Below are 23,534 nucleotides of genomic sequence, written 5' to 3'. Positions count from 1 at the left end.
GCAAACATTACATTACATTTATGACATTTGGCTGACGCTCTTATCCAGAGCGACTTAGTTTGGTCATATATACACAGGTAGGTGAAGGTGGTGTTAGGAGTCTTGCCCAAGGACTCTTATTGGTGTAGTGTAGGGTGGATTGAACCTCAGTCTACAGTGTAGAAGGCAGATGTGTTACCCACTACACTAACCAACCACAACAAACACTCGTTTCGACACAAAAGTGCCTGGGTTCATTAAAGTGCTAAGCGCGTTGGATATTTAAACAGCTTTTTCATATTTAAATACTTGAGACATCAAATTTAGCAAATATTTAATATTTGCCATCTCAGATTTCAATCCTGGCTAATTGTAATTCAGGTTTCGTTATTTTGGCTTTTTTTTTTGATGTTGCAATTTTCTGACGCGAGACATTCAGACATGCATGTGCTGGATGTCGCTATTTTAACTAGTTAAAAGTACTAGAAACCAGTGATAAGCATTTCAAGCTGCACGTTCACTACACAACTTTTAAAACTTTGAGTAGATTTCTAAAACGGATAGAATCACAAACTTAACACCAGCCGGTCACAAAATGTCTTGTGTTTTTGTGGTGACGCTCACGCTAGACGACAACGGGGGAATTAGTCCCACAATGGGGAAACTCCACCTCCGCATTTAACCCATCCGTGCAGTGAAACACCACATACACACTAGTGAGCACACACACTAGGGGGCAGTGAGCAGACTTGCCCGGAGTGGTGGGCAGCCCTATCCACAGCATCCGGGGAGCAGTTGGGGGTTAGGTGTCTTGCTCAAGGACACCTCAGTGATGTTCTGTCAGCTCAGGAGATCGAACCGGCGACCTTCTGATCACAAGGCTGGTTCCCTGACCTCCAGCCCACGACTGCCCCAAAAATCCACGCAGTGATTCGATTCTGATTGAGCTCCCGACCTGAAAATTGGGCTTAAAATTGGACAAAAAATCGTGTAGCATAGGCCCAGACTTTTCTCTTAAAGAATGCAATGCGCTTTACTTTGTGCTTCACATTTTTAAGGAAATGTTTCAGTAAATTCTTCTATTTTGTGCAAAAACTACAGAAGCAGCCTGTCAGCTGTCTGTCTAACTGGTTGCTAAACAAAGCTGGGTTCTTACGTGAGATGTGTGGTATAGTTTCACGCTCTGTACTTCATATAAATATTGACTGCAAGCATAAACGCATTCCTCCACTCTTAAAACAGATGTGTTAAACTACACATTCTGTCTCTAGCCAGACACGAGCGTGTTCAGTTAGAGACAAAGTTTTTTTGCATTTTAAACACAAAATGTGTTGAAATATTTTTTTGCCCATATATAAATCACACATTTTGGGTTATTTTAACACAAAATTTGGTAAATCAGAAAACAATGACAGAAAAGGTGTTAAAATGGCCTGGTGAGCTGTGATTTAACATCACTTTTGGGCCTATAGTAGAAATGTGACATCTGTTATGTTTATAGGCTGTAAGAATCATATTTTATTAGGACATTGAGTTTTCTATGAAAACATGTACATGTATTTTATAGTTGCTCATCCAAACACTTTGTGTGTGCTGTTATAAATAAAATAAAATCAAGAAATCAAGCAGAAGAACCAAACAATCGTTTAATTTAGTCTGCAATTTACCGGCAGCATATTGCCCCATGCATTAGCCAGTAGTGGGCTCTTTTCAGCCTTCTGGGGATCAAAACTCCAATAGGAAAAATTCAGCACAAACACTGGAGAGCAAGAAATATGAGGGAGCATGCAAGTGCTTGCAATACACATGCATTCTACATTCTACGGTGCACGTTTGTCAAAGCTTCTGGGGTGACGCTATGCAGTGCCCTCAGATCTCCTTCACGCATGGTGCTTCAGGAACACAAACACCAAGGAACGCAAAGCAAGCCCAGGCCTGCTGGAGACCGAGCCACATGGTTGTTCGAGTAAGATCAGAAGGGCACTAATACACATGAATATTGATCTGGTTCAGACAGCAGCAGCTTTGGAAAGCACTGCCCGTCACAAATAGTGTTGAAGGTGACCACATCACCTGGACACAAAGCAACACCGTAATGGAATTCGAGGAAGGGGGAGCGCGCATCAAACACAAGTCAGCGCTGCTAGTGAGCCTCCACGAGTGGCCGACCCCAGCTACCACGAAAGAAGGGGTCACTGTTCTCAGGTTAGTGTGAAAAAGGATTCCAGCATCAGAGAAAAAGGGAAAAAATGTCCCCATATTCAACATTTTTGCCCCTCATAACAAGAGTAACGGGCTGATATTTTATATTTTAAATTGTCCTGCTGGTACGCTGGTACATTGTTATGGCCTGGAACAAAATTGTCATAATAATGTCAAACGTATTTGAATGTTCTAACAACAGAGTCACACGGCTCCCATCAACACTGTTATGCATCATTATAACTACGTTCACAATACAAGCCTCATCGCTCGAATCCAATTTTTTTGCTCGAATCCGATCTCTGACACGATGCCTTTTGAGTTACAGACAGAGCCATAAAACTGTCGCAATATCAGGTTTAGCTCAGTTTTGTCATTTTTTGCCAGATCAATATTAATGTTGAGAAATGAGGGTGTAATGTGAACGTAGCTATATATAGAAGAGAACGAGGTGTACAGGTTTGCCTTTCCAGCTGAAATAAAGAAAAAAATATATACATTCCTTGTTTGTTGATTCTTCATTATTTTCTCACGTGAATGTGCGGCGTTTTTAAAAAGTGGTGTCAGCAGCACAACAACAGCGTCAGTTTAGATGTTAGACAAGCAGCTGGCGTGGCTGACTAGGGCAGGGTGGGGTGGGGTGTTTGTGTGGGGGAGTCAGGCTACTGCAGTACTAACCTGCGTCCAAGATGCCCTGAGCCAGGATGGCTCCAAACTTGGCCATCACGTCATCATGTTTATCGTTGATCACCTTGGCATACAGCTGTCTGAACTGGTTGACCTACAGAGAGATTGAACAGTGGTCAGTGAGTAACAGTAACATTATGGTGCCATAGATTGATTCCAAACTTGTGACCAACACCAACTGTAATGCTGTAGCAGTCCAATATGAACAATATGTATTGTGACAAATCCCTTAGTTTCAGTTCTGCAAAGCTTGTCCAACCTGGCAACAGTTGCTATGAAAGAATGCATTTGCACATGGACCAAGCATAGGTCAGTTAGGTTTAAATGGCTCAATCTACTGAGAATGTTTATTAATAAGGATCAATATGGAAATATTTCAGTTCTAATTGGACGATTTCATCTCCAACATTTGGCCACGCCCACATTTATTAATTTACATTTATTTAAATAATTATTTTTGGCGGTCAAACTTTTTTTTTGCAGCTACCTGTCCCTGTCTTCAGGGGTTCTTTATTAAAGAACAGAGTTCTACATAGAACCATGAACACACAAAGAACCCATTGCATGGTAAAGGTCCCCCCCCCCCCCCATTAAATGGTTCTTCAGATTGACAGAGAATGCGCTTTAGAGGGTTCTACATGGGTTCGATATAGTGCTAAAACAGGGTCGGTCCATTATCATGATGTCCAGCCTGCAACAACAGAAGAACCCTTTCTGGTGGTATATAGAAGCAGTTGAAGAACGCTCACCAGGCACAGAACACTTTAATCATGCAAAGGGTTCTTTGAGCATTCATGGTTCTATATAGAACAGATCATTTCCAAGAGAACGATGCATTATAACACTTTTGCAAGTCGTCATTGAACTTTGTCAAGCCTCGAAATTTCCTGTGCTTGACCACAAACAGTGAATTACTACGGATCACAGATTTGTAGGAATTGCACGCTTTAGATTAGATTTCCGTCCCTTAAACGCTCCATAAAAAGTCAAATACAGGGACTATTTTCAAACCTCTATAAAATCTGCAGCATCCTTATGATAAATATGCTATAAAATGGGAAGAAAATGCAAAGGAGTGATCCACGAATGCCACTTCAGGCTGCTGAAATATCCTGCATCCCGTCTCGAATGAATATGCATCACCTGGAGTGCTAATATGGCAACAGGAGCGCAAAGACGGTCTGTTTTAATTTTGTCAACCCACTTATTTAAATTATCGTCCTCTGGCTCCAGGCCTATCGCAGCTATTACATGATTGCCTAAACGCAATTATTTGAGATGATCGCAATTATTTAAACTGACTGCAATCGTTTTCCACAGGTGTTGTTCCGCAGTCATTCTATGCTGCAAAGAAAGATCATTTAGGTGAGTGAGGTGAATAATGGAAAGCAGTAAACATTCATTAAGACGTAACAGGGTTTAGAAAAACAAACATTTCTATTAAAGAAAAGTGAGAGGAGGAGAGGAAAAGATCTCTCAGAGGACAAACGGGGGAAAATGTGTCCGCTTCAGCGGGCAAGAAGTTCCTGAACCTGGAGGGAATTTTGCTGGAAAAAATGTCCTTTGATTCTTTATTACACCTGTGCAGAAACGATAACAAGGTTCAGGATCCAGCTGCTGGAGAACGTGTAATTCAGCCAATGCAAATACTTTCCACATCTTTTGGGAATGTACAGTTCTGTCTGGGTATTGGAAAGCTGTCCATCAGGCTCTCTGTACCCTTTGACTTTGGTTTCCTTTATCTGGGAAATCATTCTTCAGACTATGCTCACATTACCAGGCTGAAGTGGCACAGATCTGATTATTTTGCCCTGATGTGAGTCAGATCTGGTGTTTTCAGGGCTGTGTGGACACAAATCTGATCTTTTCAGATCCGACCTGAGCCGCTTTCATATGTGGTCCTAGATCGGATACGTATCCGATTCGTGGCTATGTGACCTTAATGTGACGCTCAAATTGGAATTCATGAGCCTTTTCACCACTAAGTGTGAGCCGTCATTCAGTGTTCACCTGTAAACGGTAAAAAGCAGCTCATCTCCCCTTCTTCTCCTCCGTCTGGCTCTAATAATGAAGCTGAGAGCTGATCAGAGTTAATGATCTTCTCAGCGAAGCTCGTTCAGCTCGTTAGTTTGTGCTGATGATGCAGTGATTCAGTCACGTGACGTTACGGAGTAGGAGGAGCTCATGAGGGTCATTTTAGGAGCCGGTTCACCACATTAATGACAGATTAGAGTTACTGACCTAAACGAGTGTGAACCACTGAGTCAGAGATCGGATTTGAGCAAAAAATCGGATTTTAGCAATAAGGCTCAATCAGCCAATCAGATTTTAGGACCGGGACTATCAGTTTTATACATTACAATTAATCCTCAGCTAAAATTTCATGACTGAGAGGCATATCTGAAACATCTACAAAGCAGAAGTAGATGGACTCACCGCAGTCAAGCACAGCTCACTAAACTGCACTCTTCTAAGGGTAAATATTGGGAACGTTGGAGCCAATCCAAGACTGAGACTGGAGTCAAACCAGGTTTACTGTACCGTTTCTTTTTGGCATTTTCGTTACACCGTTATCTTAGATATGCCTTAAAATAGACACAGAGAGGTTGTTTTCAGAAGTAAACGTTCTGAATCAGCCAATACTCAATATTAAGATTGGATTAAAACTGTAGAACAAAAACCCCCCAACGGATCAGGACGCAGTAAACCATGCAGCACAACACCGAGGCCTTTTGTGTTTCTGAATCATTTCATGTATCAAACCTGCGTCTGCAAGTAGTTCATACTGTTCTAGTGAAACTGAAGAAGGTTAATTTCAGAAGCAAATCAAAGGACTAATACTCTTCCTCAACTTCTAGCTGTCAGATCTGAGGGCTTTCATTGCACTTGCCAGCATAAAACAGAGTCTGAATAACTTAATCAATAATAGATGTAAGAGCGAGAGAGAGCGAGAGAGACAGACAGAGAGACAGACAGAGAGAGAGAGCGAGAGAGCGAGAGCGAGAGAGCGAGAGAGTGAGAGAGAGAGCGAGAGAGCGAGAGAGCGAGAGAGAGAGAGAGAGAGAGAGAGAGAGACAGACAGAGAGAGAGAGCGAGAGCGAGAGAGCGAGAGCGAGAGAGAGAGAGAGAGAGAGAGAGAGAGAGATTTCAGCAGACAGATTCAGCTGCAGCTAGAAACCACAAAACCACACGTGACCATGAACGTTTATGGAAAATGTGGGTTCTCCTGGTTTCATAAAATCAGTAACACGGGCCTCAAAACATCTGAAGCTCAGGTTTAGAACAAATTCTGGGCCACTTCAAAATTCTTAAAGGAAAAAAAAAAAAAAAAAAAAAAAAAGGAGAAAAGGGTCTGCAGACACGCCTATTGATGACGTCAGTGCTGCTCTGCCACCACAGTGCTGCTCTGCCACCACAGTGCTGCTCTGCCACCACAGTGCTTTTGTCGGTTTTATGAGGAAAAACAGCAAAACATGAACTATTGGGCAAAAAGAGTAACACTGAATTCATATTAATGGTGTCATACTCAAAATAAGGTAATTAAATATGGAAACGTTCACAGTAAAATCTCGACGATAAGACAAATGTCGGGTTTATTTGCAGAAAAAAAAAAAACAAAAAAAAAACAAAAAGGCTGCTGAAACTCATGAAAGCCAAAATGAAGACAATCAGAACTGGTTATCAAAATTTGTAATATTGATTACAATAAAACAAAGGATTCTAGGAGGTTGTGACCGCAGACAGTCAACATAGTACCGATTACTTTTGCCGTCTCGTCAAATTCACAACTTTCTAAAAAGCTGTCGGGCAACGTTGTCACAACTTTCTGAGGAATTACATTTCAGCGTTGTGACAACGTAGAAAAGCACCAAGCAGACGACGCTGTGGGCACTGAACAGTACGATGGGAATAAAACCTGGAATCAGGAATAAAACCTAGAATCAGGAATAAAACCTGGAATCAGGAATAAAACCTGATGGTCTTGCTGAACTGGCTTGATGGCTGCCGTTGGAGGCCATCAGGAAACGATCAAATGTATCTGGAATCTATCCTAAAACATCGGATTAAATGATCAGAATCCTTTACACTGTGATATCAACCCATCAGAATACCATCAGAGACTACTAAAACCACCAGGAACCAGCAGACTCAATAAACTTTAATGGATTCTATTGCTACGTTCACATTACAAGTCTCATTTTTCAAATCTGATTTTTTTTTGCTCAAATCCTCTCTGACACGACAGTTCACACTCGTTTAGGTAAGAGACTCTAATCGGTCATTAATGTGATGAACCGGCCTGAACTGACCCTCATGAGCTCCTCCTACTCAGTAACGTCACGTGACTGAATCACTGCATCATCAGCACAAACTAACGAGCAGAACGAGCTTCTCTGAGAAGATCATTAACTCTGATCAGCTCTCAGCTTCATTATTAGAGCCAGACGGAGGAGGAACAGGTGAGACGAGCTGCTTTTCCACCGTTTACAGGCGTTAACGTCTGTTCGGCGCTGTTGCCATGGTAACGCTGAATGACGGCACAAGCGCAGTGGGAAAAAAAGCTCATGAATTCCGATCTGAGCGTCACATTAAGGCCCCATGGCCACGAATCGGATACGTATCTGATGTAGGACCACATATGAAAGTGGCTCAGGTTGGATTTGAAAACATCTGAGTCACATTAGAGCAAAAAAAATCAACTTAGTAATATGAACATATGATTTTAAATTTTTTTTTTTAGCAGGACAGTAAATGTAACTGTTTTCGTCTTATGGACGAAAAATGAACCCATGTCGCCAAGCAGCAGCAAAAGTTACTGTGCCGTTGTGCTGCTTCTGCCATTGTGGCAGAGAACGCATGTTGGCATCGCAAATAGAAGCTTTTAAAACGTTTAATAAGGGATGCAGTAATGTGTGAACTGGGCAGATACCTGGGTATTTCTCCATTTCTACATATCTGGCCCAGAGACACTTCACGGTCAGTTATATTTCATACTCTTACCTTTGGGCAGGTGACCTCTGACTGCTGGATCATGATGAGGGCTGAGGCGATGAGGGCTCCCTGCCTGACGTAGTTCACCGGGTCGTTGGTCATGGGCTCCAACAGGTTTATGGCTTCCTGTTCAAACAGGGACATTTTGGAAGTCAACAATAATCGTGCAAAAATACACATTAATTAATTTTTGTAACATTTTGGTCATTAATATGTCTACAGTTGTTCTCGTGCTTTATTTTCTAACCAACTGCATGAGGACTGCTGCTTTTTCAATGCCGCTCCCGCAAGATTTGATCCTGCCGACGTATTGAAGGCTCAAACAAACATCCTCACTAGACCAAACCTCTTAAATCCTGTCCTAACTTCAGGATGAACCCCAACAGGGTCCTGACTTCTGTTTAAGGCCCGTTTCTCTGGTTCTGAGGCGGCTGAGTCAGGCAGCGTACCAGCATAATGAGCTCCATTTATTCCTACTGTAAAACGCGGCTTTCACTGGGAGACGTTTTTCTCTTCTAACTCTGCGTTTTAAACATCTCAGATGCTGCCGACTCGAACTCCACCGCCCCTCTGATCACCTTCCTGTGTTAATGTTGATTATTCACCACCATCACTATAATATATCATAATGAGGAGGCGGAGCTGAACAGGTGTCTGTTTATTAGGAAGAATAATGTTAGTGCGCTCGGCTAAAGAGTTTGGGAAATGGAGACTGAAACTGGGTGCGGCGCCGCTCTGATAAACAGCAGGGGGCGTTCTCACAGCATTCACAACTCACAGCTTATCGCACTTCAACTTTGTTTGGCCCTTTTCTTTTCATCAGTGACTGTGGCTGTCCAGGTACTAACTTGATTAATTTAATTACGTGTTTAAGTTTCAGCTGTGTGTGTATGGTCAGTTGCTAGGCAACAGACACAACAGGTGATTGTCGACTTCAATCAAGTAGGTTAAGATTTCCAAACTGGAGATAAGATGCTGTAAGATAAGATTCCTAAATTAAGATCCGATTTGCTTCTGTAATATTCCATATAATCTTATCTTGAGCCATCAGATCTGAACTAAAGACCAAAAGAGAAGAAGTTTTGGTAACACAGTCCAGGGTCCTATCACCACTATTGTGACCAAAGCTGAAGTAGAACGTTTTCTCTAGAATAGATCATTTTATATTATACGACTCTGAATGACTTGGGGCCCAGTCACATTTCCTCTTTTTACCCCTACCCCTTGTTTTTGAGTGTCACTCTAACCCCTTGTTCCTGAGCTACAGGGCAGTGGCTGAGATCTTCCTCTGAAATGAGACCCTCTAATAAAAGAGCATCACTTCATTAACAGCTACTAGCGCCGCTCTGTAGGCGACCCTGCCCGCCTGCAGGGACAGCAGAGGAGGGGAAAGTTCAGCTCCTCACTGCTGGGCTTTAGTTACATTTAGGGATCATACGCCTTCAAAGAGGGGGGCAGTTATTTATTATCACCCCCCTAATTCTTCAGTGATATGAAGCTGAAGTCAGAGATTCTCCAGCTTATTATCTGAATTTCTCGTTCCACCTTTAAATGGTGCAGCAGTTACATTCTGGTGCTTCAGGTGTCAAAACTGCTGGACTATTTAAGGTGGAATGGGAAAGTTAGTTAGCTAGCCACCAAGACATTAGTGTACTATTAGTGATTTTTATGCTTGTTATGAAGAAAAATGATCAAAATCCACTGAAATGACAAACTACTTTGTGGTCAGTCTTGCTGGTTTTTCTCTCTCTCATATCTCTTCGTTTGGAGTCTCTGAAAAACCTCAGTTTTAAGGGCCATGTAGGCCCAACACTTCGCCCTAGCCCTCTATCTCAGCAAAAACTGGGACACCCTACCCCTAGACAGAGGGGCAGGGCTAAGTGGTAGGGGTGAGGGGGGAAATGGGACTGGGCCTTGGTTTACTTTTTAAAGACTGACTTTTTTGAAAAATGTAGAATTGCACTTTAAGACAATATTAGAGATTCCACCAAGATTAACCAGTGAGGCGAAGCTGATGAGGACTTGTGAAAACTGGAAAGGGCAGCTCTCCCTGCCAGGTGCAGCAGCTTTCCCTGCCCGAACAAAGTTACAGCGTTTTCAGGGGAAATGGGTTAAAGGTGCTGATCTGAGGGCTCTCCCAGATTCTGCTGCATCAGAGCAAATCTGTGGCTGGAGCCAGCTTCCCGGCAGCGGTCCATGCCAGCGCTCCACACTTAAAATGGAGTCCAGACACAGACACAACACAAAAAGCCACAGAACAATACACTCCCACCCCACTTCACTCTCCTCCGTTTGTTTCTCAGCAAAGTGAGAAGATCCAAGGCTGAACGAATGAGCTTCCAGTTTCTTAGAGTTTTAAACAGATCAGCTTTCCCCACTCAGCCGGAAAAAGAAACAGATCTGGAGCTCCAGCGCAACAGGGCCTTACAAGGAAAAACAAAGAGATGCTGGGAAACGTAAACAAATGGTTCTCTTGTGTCTCGAAAACTTAGCACTCGGCCCAAAACTCACCCCATGGGGCAGAAACCCTGACCATATCTACTCCCTGATTGGGCAGTTGTGCTTAATTGGAGATATTTACTGTCAAATCAGATCTTTAGGATGAAGTGATATAGCGCAGATATATTTATAAAACTACACAGAAACTTGTTTTAAAAGGGCAAAAGGTTGTTTTAAAGGACAATTTCACCAAATTTTCAACTTTCCTGTCCAATTCAACTGATGTAAGCCACACCCATTAAGGGTGGTTTGATGTGAAAGGGCTGGCTGTGGAGAAAATTCATGACCAAATTCATGACACGTGTGTGACTTTATAAATGTAATGATATGTAATTGTGGTGTTTTAGTTTGCCTGCATGTCCCTCTGCATGAAAAAGTACAATTAGAGCCCTGCAGCAGGGGTGGGCCATACGGAAGTCTCGTCCTGATGCATCAAGACATTTTCTCGACACGAGATGCATCTCGATATTTACCTTTATTGAGTTATAAAGCTTGATAAGTTAGAATGGATAAACGAACCAGCAGTGGCTATTAATTACTATTCAGCACATACACTACACTAGGGCTGGGCAATTAATCGAAATATAAGTCGCTCCCCAAGGATCAGCTTCATCTTCACCAGCATCACAGGAGCCGTCACGAAGCTTCACTGACCGACAGCTGGGCTCATCACCCAGAACGCGTTCGAGCCGAAAAAAAGGGCGCGGCCACTTCTTTGGTTCGCGACCTCGGATTCTTTAAGCGTGGCTTCCAGTATTTTAACTGTTCTTGGACGCTGCCGCCTCGTTCTCACGTGACCGTGTTCTTTCAAAATCTCTTCAAACACGGACGAGTGGTTTCTAACTTCATCAGCCTAAATGTTTGAGTCTCAGCAGCGTGAAACTATGACGAATGTGGAGCTGGACTGATGTAAAAGTCACATGAATAACCTCGGATTCTTTAAGCTTCGCTTTCAGACTTTTAACTGTTCTTTGATGCTACAGCCTCGTTCTCCTGCAGGCATCTTCTTCTTTCGGCTGCTCCCTTTAGGGGTCGCCACAGCGGATCATCTGCCTCCATCTTGCCCTATCCACTGCCTCCTCTACTTTCACACCAACCATCTCCATGTCCACCTTCACTACATCCATAAACCTTCTCTGAGGTCCACCTCTTCTCCTTCTACCCGGCAGCTCCATCTCCAACATTCTTCGCTCCTGCAGGCATCTGAAATATCAAAAATCGACTGAAGTCTCGTCCTGAGATTTGAATATAATGGTTTACGTCTTGCCCAGTGCAACCTGACACGAACCTAACAGCAGCAAGCCGGGAGGCCTCCAGCATGGCAGCCAAAACTAAAGGCAGAAGCAAGAAAGTCAGCAGTCGCTTTCAAACAGCTTCTGAACTCATTTATCAGGCGCAAATTGTGCTTCGCTTAAACAGCTTGAGCATAATGCTTGCTGGTGCTTGAAAGATGGGAGAGTAAAAGGCTGTAAACAGCTTTCCTGGGCACTTTTTGTCGTCAGCACAGCGTGAAAAGAAATAATACTAAAATAAAAACAACCAAACCCCAGGTGTATAAATTATGGTCTGTGGGCTTTTTCTAACGTGACACACATTACATGCCGTTCTGCTCCTGTTCTAAAACACGAGGGAGACGAATGGCAACAGGCTAGAACATTTCCAGCTTTGTCAAACAACCGATTTTGCAGCCAAACTAATGTTTCTGTCTTAGTGCCTTAAAACCCTGAGAAACACCAAACAGACTGACTCAAGACCAAAAGAATGCGCTCGCCTGCCAATGCCATACAAATAACAAACGCTTTGACTGTGAATGAATCACGAAATCTCACATTTCAACATCATTTCATAATGTTGGTATGATATAGAAACGTTCATTTTTGTGCCCCTAGCGTTCAGATATATTACACTTGTTTTAGAGGTACAATTTATTTATATTTCAAAATAAAAGTTAACCCAAGTTATTTTAACAATTTCACCTTCTTGAGCCTCAATTTATCAATATTGGTTCTTAAATCAATCATATAGAATTCCAAGTACTACAAAAGAGCTCGTCCCCACAGTCATGTGTGAAGGCTGAGGCCGTATTTTGAGAGAGAAAAACACTTTTCTGCAATTTTAACTACAATATTTTACACATGACTATGGAATATATAAATTTGTGACAAAGAAAAAAAAAAGCCAAAAAAATATTCTAAAAATATATAATAAAAGTCCCCAGGAGTCGAGTCACTGGTGTTACTGCATAACAAAAAATCTCTTATTTTGAAATAAAAGTCACACCGATGACGTCACTCGACCTCCTTTGACCTGTTTTCTGAGGATCTATGAAGAGAAGCTCATGGTGAGTCCACTGTGTCTCTCAGTCCTCAGAGATCTTCTCATTCAGCTCATGATCTCATATGAAGCTTCTAGCTGACGTCACTGGTGTGACCGACTTTATTCTGAGGTCATTGCGAAAAAATAGAAATTGATTAAATTCCATATTTTAGTGGACGTTCCCTGATTGACAGCGTGTGGTTTGATGTTCTGTAGCCGCCATTATGTAAAATGCATTGTTCATTAAAAAAACTGTTGGTGTAACACCAATGACTCCTATGGATCGATAGAAAAGTGGCCGTTTTCCATTATATTCATATAATGAAAAAGCTCTTCGCCTCCCTCAATATGCAAAAGGAACTGTTTAACCAGATATGGGCTAAATGGACTGACTACGTAAAACCCCTAAGGCCAGATTTGTTTTTCCTGCAGAGCTGAACAATATATGTGAAGGTATCACGGGCAATGTACGTTCTTTAGAACCTAAGCTTCCCTTATTATGCTCTGCTGTAAAAAGTTTGGTTGTAAAATAACTATTTCCCAAAATACTGGAAAAGCTGCGTCATAGACTGGACTTTGTGCACTGAGGATTTCATTGTATACTCACTTTCCTATATGTTAAGGGAGCATTGATGCAATTTGTCAATGTGTTTGTCAAACTAAACAGCAATTCCCTAATAAAAATATAAGAAAGAAAAGTGGACGTTTCTGTGGAATGACCCGTATACATAAAAGGAGCCTGGAGAATCTGGAGAGGAAAACGAGGAAAACAAAAATCAAAACAATTTTTATCATTATCATAAATGGACAATAATCCACTTAAATATTGAAAATTCAAAGCATCATACAGCACCGCTCATCATGACCTTCAACCGCTCAGTTTTATTCTCTTCTATTAAGCACAAACTAGTCTCAGAGATCGATCTCTGATCAGAGCACCTCCATTATATTATTAAGCAGTAGGACAAAAACGTCGTCACACATCATTTGGCAGTGTTTACACACCTTCCCTCGTAACCGTTCCACAGGAACGTTCTTCCTGCGCTACTGAACGGCTTCGGAACGGTTTAACTCACCTTGTAGCCGGTGCCAGCGCAGCAGATGCCCAGAGCCATGGCTGCCCCGTAGCGGACGTGAGGGTTGTAGCTTTCAGAAAGGAGGGAGACCACACTGGGACACTGCTCAGGAGTCCTGCACAACAAAGACAGGCAAGACAGCATTATTGTACTAGAAAACTCCACTGGCAACACAATGATAACAGATTGAGACATCTGTTTAACCCTTGTGTGGTGCTGATGTGCTGGTTATTCAGTGGTCTGCTGCACCCACTGCATTACTGTTTTTTAAAATCAATACACTCATAATAATTTATGTTAAAACACCAGATGGTTAAAATATAACATGTCCAGTGTAGGGCTCTACTGTAGCAGCTGTAGCCAGTCAGCAGCCTGTCCATGTTGTCCTCCACATCCACACTCCACAAATTCAAATGCATAAAATCAGACTTTACCAGAATTTCCGAAGGGTAACGCATCAATATTGTCCTTAATATTTACTACTAAAGCATGACCACCTCTTTGTTTCTACACTCGTTGTCCATCTTATCAGCTCCACTTACTGTATAGCTGCACTCTGTAGTTCTACAGTTACAGACTGTAGTCCATCTGTTTCTCTGATACTCTGTTACCCTGTTCTTCAGTGGTCAGGACCCCCATGGACCCTCACAGAGCTACAAAGTGCAGCTACACAGTAAGTGGAGCTGATAAAGTGGACAACGAGCACAGAAACGAGGAGGTGGTCATGATGTTACGCCCGATTGGTGTAAATTAAACATGTCTTTCATTCTGGACTCAAATTCTTAAATGGTACTAAATTAACCGTAAAGCACTGTTTACACAGTAACCAAACACTTTATTAAACAAAAAAAAAAGAAAAGTGCAGAAAAAAAAAAAAAAAAAGCTTCCATGGTTTCGTTTCCCCATCACATTTTCCTGGCTCTCGTCAAAGCCAGCGTTTGAAATAAGAAAGAGCCTCTTCACAAGTTCTTTTGAAACTAAACTTGAATACCTTTTACCAACTCTCTTAAGTCGAGGCAGATGTGTCAAGAAAGTTTCTTTAAACAATTTACACAAGGTGATTATGGTTCCGCGGCCCTCCCTGCGCTGCGGAGAGGAGGAGGAACGGCCCGAGACGAGGATTAACAGGACTGAACATGGTCTATTATGGGCCCACAATTTACTAAAGCACCAGGGAGCCTCGAGCCTCATAACACAGAAGCCTTATTAGACAATAAAACAGGGAAACATTACTTACGCTTCTCTAGCCCAAAGATAAATATAACACAGCCATTCGAATCAATGAAACACTTCTAGAAGCTCTTATATGAAAGGCTGGGTTAATTTCTAGAAGAGAAACACCAGGATCTCATTCTCTCTTTAAACGGGTCTCTATCTAATGTCTTCATTAGACACTCAATAAGCCCTTTTAAGGGGCCATATATTACATTTTCCTTGTATTAAACCCCCCCCCCCTCCCCCTGAGATCCACTTACAATGCTTGTGTGGTTTTATGTACCAAAAAACAGTCATAATTCATTTTAACATGACAAGTTTCCCACCTGCGTTAATCCCGGTAATAAATACATAAAACGTGCCATACATTTTGCACACTTATTAATGAAGGTTGTGTTCAGGAACATTTTTCTTCATTAAGGTACAAACAGTGTAGATGTTCCCTCAAAGGTTCTACAGTGGGTTTAAGGTCTGATTGTGGAGCTTAAATCAGTTCCTCCAGGTGAAAAGTTGGTATTTGTTCCTTTTCAGAGCCGAATGTTTTAAAACAGAGCAGTAGAGTAAAAGCCTGGAGGCGAGGCGAGGCGGGGTGTGTGGAGTCAGTCCAGCTTAGAACAGATCATTTCAGTGGATTATGGTTCAGTCATGTTCCCTGACTGAAGGTACTGAGATGGAGCCTTGAGGGTCCCACCCCAGTGACTTGAGTGGAACTGACCCAGAGACGGTTTAGGATCTTTACAGGCCACATTTGATGTTCAATAAAGAGTTACTGTGCATTAATAACACAGTGTGTTCACGGCGTGGACAGGTGGCGCTGGACTGCTGCAGGCTGAACAGGCGGATGTGTAAATGCGTCTGTTTTCGCAGCTCAGTGTCCATGTAGGGACTGTGTGGGAAACTTTTCCATCATGAGGGTCTTAACATTAATAATTCTCAGATTCTTTGGTGACACTGTTTTGAGGGGTCTATAAATTATAAATGAAAATGCTCAACAGACTCAGTAACAGGACAAAAACATGAGGGTTAGGATCAGGGTTTGGATTGAGGTTAAGGTCAGGATTAGGATTAGGGTTGAGGTTAAGGTTAGGGCCAGGGTGAGGGTCAGGATTATGCTTTGGGTTGGGGTTAAGGTTAGGATTAGGGCCAGGGTGAGGATTAGGTTTAGGTTTTTGGTTGGGGTTAAGGTTAGGATTAGGGCCAGAGTGTTAGGATTAGGCTTTGGGTTGGGGTTAAGGTTAGGATTAGGGCCAGGGTGAGGATTAGGTTTAGGTTTTTGGTTGGGGTTAAGGTTAGGATTAGGGCCAGAGTGTTAGGATTAGGCTTTGGGTTGAGGTTATTGTTAGCATCAGGGCCAGGTTCAGGTTAGGATTAGGGCCAGGCAGACGGTTAGGTTTAGGTTTTTGGTTGGGGTTAAGGTTGGGACCAGGGTGAGGATCAGAATTAGGCTTTGGGTTGAGGTTAAGGTTAGAGTTAGGATTAGGGCCAGGGTGAGGGTTAGGATTAGGCTTTGGGTTGGGGTTAGGATTAGGGCCAGAGTGTTAGGATTAGGCTTTGGGTTGAGGCTATTGTTAGTGTCAGGGCCAGGCAGAGGGTTAGGATAAGGTTAGTAAGGCTAGGTTTAGGTTTTAACAATACATCTACTTAACGTAAGTAATGTATCAACAGAACGTCTTTTTACTTACTGACTGATAACACTGATATTTCCTTCAGCAAATTCAGACGCTTCACTGCTGCCAACACTGATACGTTGTTGATGTGTTCTTGACAATCTTTTAAGAGTTTATCTATCATCTATAAAAGGCCACTCCAAATAACCCAACATTGTACTGTAATGCTGGGGGTATTGATTCCTAAAACTGGCTGGAATTGATTTTTTTTTTTATACATCCTTCAGCGAGTAGTAACGCGAATGCCTTGACCTCGTTCTAAAGAGACGACCACATTGTGCTTGTTTTCCTTTTAAGTCTCCGTTTTACTGTAAGGGTCATTTAAAATAACCAGAGCACTTTCAATGACCATCCACCAATGGAATGGCAGGCGAAGAACCCATATGCCATAAAACTAAACCCAAAACACAGCCTCCTCACAGCTCCTCCTTCACGCCATCTCACAAAAACGTCACATTCATCAAACTCCCCAAAAAGAAACGGCTCAGTGGAAGTTAAGGCACTATTGTTTTTAAAGAGAGTCGGTCGCACGAATTGATTTGACACAGAAGAGGAACCGCAACAGACTCCCTGCCAGCCCGAAGTCATAAAGCTACTCTCCCTTCTACAGACAATGGCAGTTAAAGCACACTTAAAGTACACTTTCTGGAGGCAAGATTTAGGAGCCAAATTATATTCAAACGATTCAAACAAAAGCCCAGTGGTGGGTCTTTGCAGTGACAGCTGAGACTTGGCTTGGTTGCCAAAGCCTCTCTGCCACCTCAAACTCCTCTGGACAGGCAACTGAGAGTGCCAAGCTCTAGAGACATGATGTTTTCAACACAGCATCACGGATTACCATACAGCTGATGCGCATCTCGCTCTCTTACCCTCTTCCATAGAAACCACCGTAAGTTCTAGAGAAACTAGAGTCAGAATAGTTCACAGTGGTGGTGATAGGAACCAGACGTCCCCCTGTAAAAGCTCCTCACAGAAAGTTCCTACACGAAATAACTGAAGTCTGAGACATCGGTGCACTCTTCTGCTATGACATCAAGCTTGTGACCATAGAAGAAAACTTTCTGGTGCTATACAGAACCCTTCCCAAAAAGGCTATAAAGAAAGAACCACCTACAGCACATTCTCCATCAATTTGCATAATCATTTCATGAAGCAAAGAACCCTTTAAACATTCCAAGAGTTCCTTGAGTGTTGAGGATGAACCCTTTTCAAAAGTATACAACACCATCCCCATCACCCTGAAGAACCATTTCCTTAACATTGTAACAATAGGAGAACCTTTTTTGAAGCTATACAGAACCCTTTTCAAAAAGGTTCTATACAGAACCATCTACAGCACATTCTCCATCAATCTGAAGAACCATTTCACCATGCAAAGAACAATTTAAGCATTCAGAGAGTTCCTTAAGGGCTCCTATTTCTATACATAACCGTTTTCTTTACTAAAGGACCCGTTAAGAACCATTTTTAAGTGTGTAGTACTGACAAAATCACAGCCTAAAGGTTTTTTTAAAATAGGTACATTCACCACTGTTTTCCATCATCATCATCCCATATAAGCTCAGAAGACTCGTGTAGGTTCTCTGGTGGTTCTGGATGGTAAGTAAACTGTCTATATCTGTGTCGTAGTCATGGCGACGCCTGGTTCCCATCACCACCACTGTAAAGAGTCTGCAAGACTTTCTGTAATGAATCATTTCACATGAAAAAAATGGGGGGAAACTGCTATTGGATGGGCAGATTTCCATTCAATAATAAATAAAAAAAAAAAAACCAATACACCGATATAGATAACATGTCCAGCGCCATTTGTGATACTAGGGGTTTATTCTGTTGCAGGTCAGCAAGCATTAAAAATGACCTGTATTTAGGATGTACAATGATATCAGAATCAAATATCGATATCAGCAGATAACTGATGAAAAAATAACGTATAACGATTTGAGCGACACTTCAAGCTGATATTTGATGACGTTTGATTTACTGAATTCTGCAAGAGCCGAATGTTCAGGCGATGCTGCGTTACTGCATTTCTCTGTAGTGATAATCCAAGTACATTAAGGCTTTCCCAGCAGGTAAAAGTGGCCCGAATCCAATTTTTTTTTGGTTTGGCTGTTCAGATCATCTTTTAAATGCGATCTGTACACATCATCAGTCTGAACACATCAGCTCCCAAACAGACCCGCACGTGCAAAAGAACAGAGCTTCACGCGGCTCGTCCCGAGGTACACAGTCATGACGACTCGTGAACACCAGTCGCTCTCGGTTTCATCTTCGCCAGCATCACAGGAGTGATTATGAAGATCTAGTGGTTGACAGCTGGACTCATCACCCCCAACGTGTGTGAGTTCGCCATAAAAAGGGCGCGTTATTCGGCCAGGGACGTCTTTGGTTCGCGTCCTCAGATTTTTGAGACGTTGAGGCTGCAGGCTCGGTCTCTCCCGGCCGCATTTGGCCGTTTAGTACAAAATCTCTTCAAAACATCAGCCTAAATGTTTGAGTCTCAGCAGCGAAATTATGATGAATGTGAGTAGCACAGTATGAGAGTCACACATGAAAGCGTCTCAAATCTGAATTGAAAAGGTCATCATGCTGCGTAAACACAGCCTCCGCACCAATTCCTACACTGTATAAATGTTTGCGTCGACTCCAGCAGACATCTACATAATAAACATCATTTCAATATTGGTGCATCCCTAATCCTAATGATTAGCTTATTCAAATATGAATCATTCCACTGATTTAGTTCAAACTACGCTCCCACAGTAAAAAAAACAAACAAAACAAACAAAAAAAACCCTTAAATATCATTATATTCTGACGTAATTAAGCCCAAGGCATTAACAGAGGGTAATGAACTACATACACAAAATCATTTATTTATTGGAAGGTGTCTGTGCCAAGGTACAAAACAACTAGACCTTTGTACAATCAAGACATTAAAAAAAAAAACACTGAAAATCAAATATAAAGCTTTGCCTTTAATGAAGAGTCTGCACACCACATACAGGAACACAGTGTAATGCAATTAAAGGTTTGAGACCACTTAACTGCTACTGTTACGACTGGACTAACCAGGGCGACCCCAGGAGAGTCCTGACCAAGGGAGGACTCTATGTACTTCAAATATAAACTTCTGACCGACGTACTACGTTGTTGTTCGTTCTTCTCTTTGCCAGCCAAATCCAAAGTCTATCATTTATGCTGGCAGCCGTGAAAACTTGGGGCCCATGCCATGAAAATGTTGCATAAACTCAGATTTTAAGTTTCTTGTGCAGAAAAGAACACAGCAGCAGTCTCCATCACACAAACAGCGAAAGTAGCCAAGCCAGAGGAAAAATCTTATAAATCCAACCTTATAAACCTGGAAACTACAAGTTTCTGTCTCGGTAACAAGGGGAACAGAGGCTTTAGCCCCATCCCAAGCTCCAAAACGCCAAACTGTAAAACCACAGAGATCACAGGGTCCCCGCTGAGCAGAAACACACTGTCAAAGTGAAGCCCTCCGCTAGGTAAAGCTTAGTTCATCGCCTTCAATGTGACAGCAGTAAAGACGTAACTACTTACTACCCATGTGTCAAACAAGGCCCACGGGCCGAGTTACGCCTGTGACAGTCCTATTTGGCCCGTAAAATTATTTTAATTATTAATATTAGCCCGAATCGATCTCCGTTTTCTGACGGACACATGAAGGGGTACGGGGGTCTGCACCCAGAAGTTGTAAACGGAGGTTAAACTTGGCGACGGCTGTCCAGCGCCTCCCTCGTCGCTCTGACGCAGGGGCAGCCCAGCTTATTCAAAGCTCCATATACTGAGGAGCTCATTGCACGTTGTTCGGTTCAGACTGCTTCGCCCGAGAGAGAACTACTACAGAATATTCGGGGCCTCTTTCAAGCGAATCTCCCTGTAATTACAGTTAAAATGAGTATTATTAAAAATGAACTGAAAACAAACTAATTTTCCATGAAATCAAGACAGCTCCAAGAACACTCCTTAACTGTCCCAAAGCCAGATAATATTTAAAATTTCCGGACCTGGAGAACCTCAAAAGGTATTTGACCCCGAGAGCCCTAGACTATTACATCAGCCCTTTCCTTTAACGTGTGAACCTGAGAGAGTCCGAGCCCAGGACCCCTACATCCAAATTTGTGAGGATGACGAGGGCACGGAGGAAAGTAGGTGCATTCATCTGACTGATGAGGACATTTACAGAGAGGGAGAGATCAAGTTGTCCAAAAGGCAAAAAAGGATGAAGCTGCAGTATAAACTCTTTCAACGACATCATCATCTGCTCCATCTCAACGACGCTCATCCCGAGGTGCCGCCTTAAGCGGTCGTCAAGATAACCAGGACGTTTCAGAAGAGCTCTCTCATGTTACTCTGCAAACAACGCCATACTCCAGAGCTCCTCAGACTCAGATCTGGAACGTTTCAAGAAAGAAGAAAAATTCTTCCTCCTGTTCATAAGGCCGTTTTGGTCTGCTTTGGACACCCCCCACCCCATCCCTCCACCTCCTCCCCGCCCCCTTTTCTGAACGTTCATAAACAAAAGAGGGAGGCTGACACACTCCAGGAGTCGCAGCACAAAGCTCAAAGCTCCTTTCACCAGACGGAGTCGACGCAACGGCAAAAATGAACAAACAAAGGGAAGTCTCCGCTCCGTGACTTATTTTCCCCCCTTTGGAGAAAGTGGAGAAATAAGATATTAACATGAGAGATGCACAAGACCCGTGCAAGAACACTGCAGCATGGAACTTGGCTCATCCATAATAATACAGTTCTAGTATCAACACTGAACGTTAGTAGTTAAAATCTCAGTTAAAATCAGTGTTGGGGTTCATTACGGAAGAACGTAAATCCACCAATTCCTTCTAATGGGATCACTCATTACTTCTGCACTCTTAATAAAAAAAAAAAAAAAAAAAAAAAAAAAAAAAAAAGGTTCTTTAGGGCATGAAACGGTTCTATGTACAACTTTGAATTCCATAAAAGCACCATTTCATGCTTAAATAGTTCTCTGGATGGTGAATTGGGTCTTCAGATTGATGGAGACTGCATGGTGTATTCTCAAAAGGGTTCTATAAAGCACTCGGTTCTATTGGTATAAGCTTGACATCGTAACTACAGAAGAACCCTTGTTGGTGCTTTGAAGAAGCCTTTTTTAAAAAGGTTCTATGCAGAACTATCTACGGCACACTTTCCGTCAATCTGAAGAACTCATCCACTGAAAATGTTCTCGGGGAACTAAAAGTGGTTCTTCAACGGCATCGCCCTGGAAAACCCTCTGGGGCACCTATAAGATTGTTTATAGTCACATAATTTGAAAATGTGGTTTACAGAGTCAAAATTTCATGACAAAAGAAATGGTCCAGCAGAAGCGACCCATGTGTTGCGTTAACTTGCGTTGAGAGTTCTTCCTTCTCCTGTGTAGTCACTTCTGCTGGTTTTGTCCCGACAGCGATGAGATGCAGCACTAAATCTGTTCAGCTTAATGTTTCCGCTAATAAAGCTTTGTGACTGGACACGAGTTGAGAGAAGCATCTAGGGCCTCATTAAGTCACGTATAGAGATGAGAAATCAAGCTGAACACCTTTAACACGACCAAGACCCTGGGTGGAAAACAACCGTCCCCGTTCCTGGCTGTAAAGCACTAAAGGTACCGAAGCTGCAGTTCAGTCAGTCGAGATTTTGAACCGGAACATAAACCTTTTGAAGTCACACGCTGCACGGCAAGGTGGGGACCAGATGTGCCCTAGACTCGGAAGATGGAACACCGTGCTGAGCGTCTGTGTTTGTGTGCTGGGTGTTTGAACTGCATGGAAGACGTAAGAACAATGACCTTTGTTATAATTAGAGGCCGACGCCACCTGCATAGAAACGAGGCTCATGCAGACACTCGCCAACATGAGGACGGGACGCCTCTTTACGACGCCCAAGTGTTTAAGGTACGGCGTGTATGTATATAACTGTAGACCAGAGATGCTCACAAGTCATTTTTTGCAAGTCCAAGTCAAGTCTCAAGTCTTTGATCTCAAGTCCAAGTCAAGTCTCTGATCTCAAGTCCAAGTCAAGTCTCTGATCTCAAGTCCAAGTCAAGTCTCTGATCTCAAGTCCAAGTCAAGTCTCAAGTCTTTGATCTCAAGTCCAAGTCAAGTCTTTGATCTCAAGTCCAAGTCAAGTCTCTGATCTCAAGTCCAAGTCAAGTCTCTGATCTCAAGTCCAAGTCAAGTCTCTGATCTCAAGTCCAAGTCAAGTCTCTGATCTCAAGTCCAAGTCAAGTCTCAAGTCTTTGATCTCAAGTCCAAGTCAAGTCTTTGATCTCAAGTCCAAGTCAAGTCTCTGATCTCAAGTCCAAGTCAAGTCTCTGATCTCAAGTCCAAGTCAAGTCTCTGATCTCAAGTCCAAGTCAAGTCTCAAGTCTTTGATCTCAAGTCCAAGTCAAGTCTCAAGTCTCTGATCTCAAGTCCAAGTCAAGTCTCAAGTCTTTGATCTCAAGTCCAAGTCAAGTCTCAAGTCTTTGGTCTCAAGTCCAAGTCAAGTCTCAAGTCTTTGATCTCAAGTCCAAGTCAAGTCCCAAATATTAGAATGACACTGCAGTCGCAAATCACTTTATAGTTGTAATGGTCTGTTATGACACTTCTGATGTATAATAGTTTAAACTGGTAAATGAAAAAATTTAGATTTTGGAGATCCAGATCAGTGACTGCCTCCACAAGGCGAAGCGTTGAGTTCCATCTTGTTGACACAGCAGATGGGATGCTGTGATTGGCTCCATATTGAGCCTCAAATGCTTCCTTCATGCTACATGTAGAATGCAGCAAACTGCAAAGTTTTGTCAATTTTGCCATTGCATTGTTTATACATTTTGTTTCTTTCAGTCCATCTCGCACAACAAGTTGCA

At 42.5% G+C, this 23,534-nt stretch overlaps 1 protein-coding gene across 2 annotated transcripts in view; it reads right to left on the bottom strand.

Annotated features, from left to right (window-relative positions):
* Window positions 1-23,534, bottom strand: part of psmd1 (proteasome 26S subunit, non-ATPase 1) — a 79,847-nt gene that overhangs the window by 19,760 nt on the left and 36,553 nt on the right. For both annotated transcript variants that reach the window (XM_017702625.2, XM_017702623.2), the window contains exons 17-19: window positions 13,752-13,866; window positions 7,870-7,986; window positions 2,860-2,962 (exon numbers count right to left, since the gene is read on the bottom strand). In XM_017702625.2, coding sequence (XP_017558114.1) covers window positions 2,860-2,962; window positions 7,870-7,986; window positions 13,752-13,866 — 335 coding nt within the window. The remainder of the gene's footprint in view (window positions 1-2,859; window positions 2,963-7,869; window positions 7,987-13,751; window positions 13,867-23,534) is intronic.

This window comes from Pygocentrus nattereri, chromosome 15 (genome assembly GCF_015220715.1).
Source record: "Pygocentrus nattereri isolate fPygNat1 chromosome 15, fPygNat1.pri, whole genome shotgun sequence".
NCBI lineage: Eukaryota > Metazoa > Chordata > Actinopteri > Characiformes > Serrasalmidae > Pygocentrus > Pygocentrus nattereri.
The sequence above is the reverse complement of the archived record's forward strand: the minus strand, read 5'-3'. Positions and strand labels throughout refer to the sequence as shown.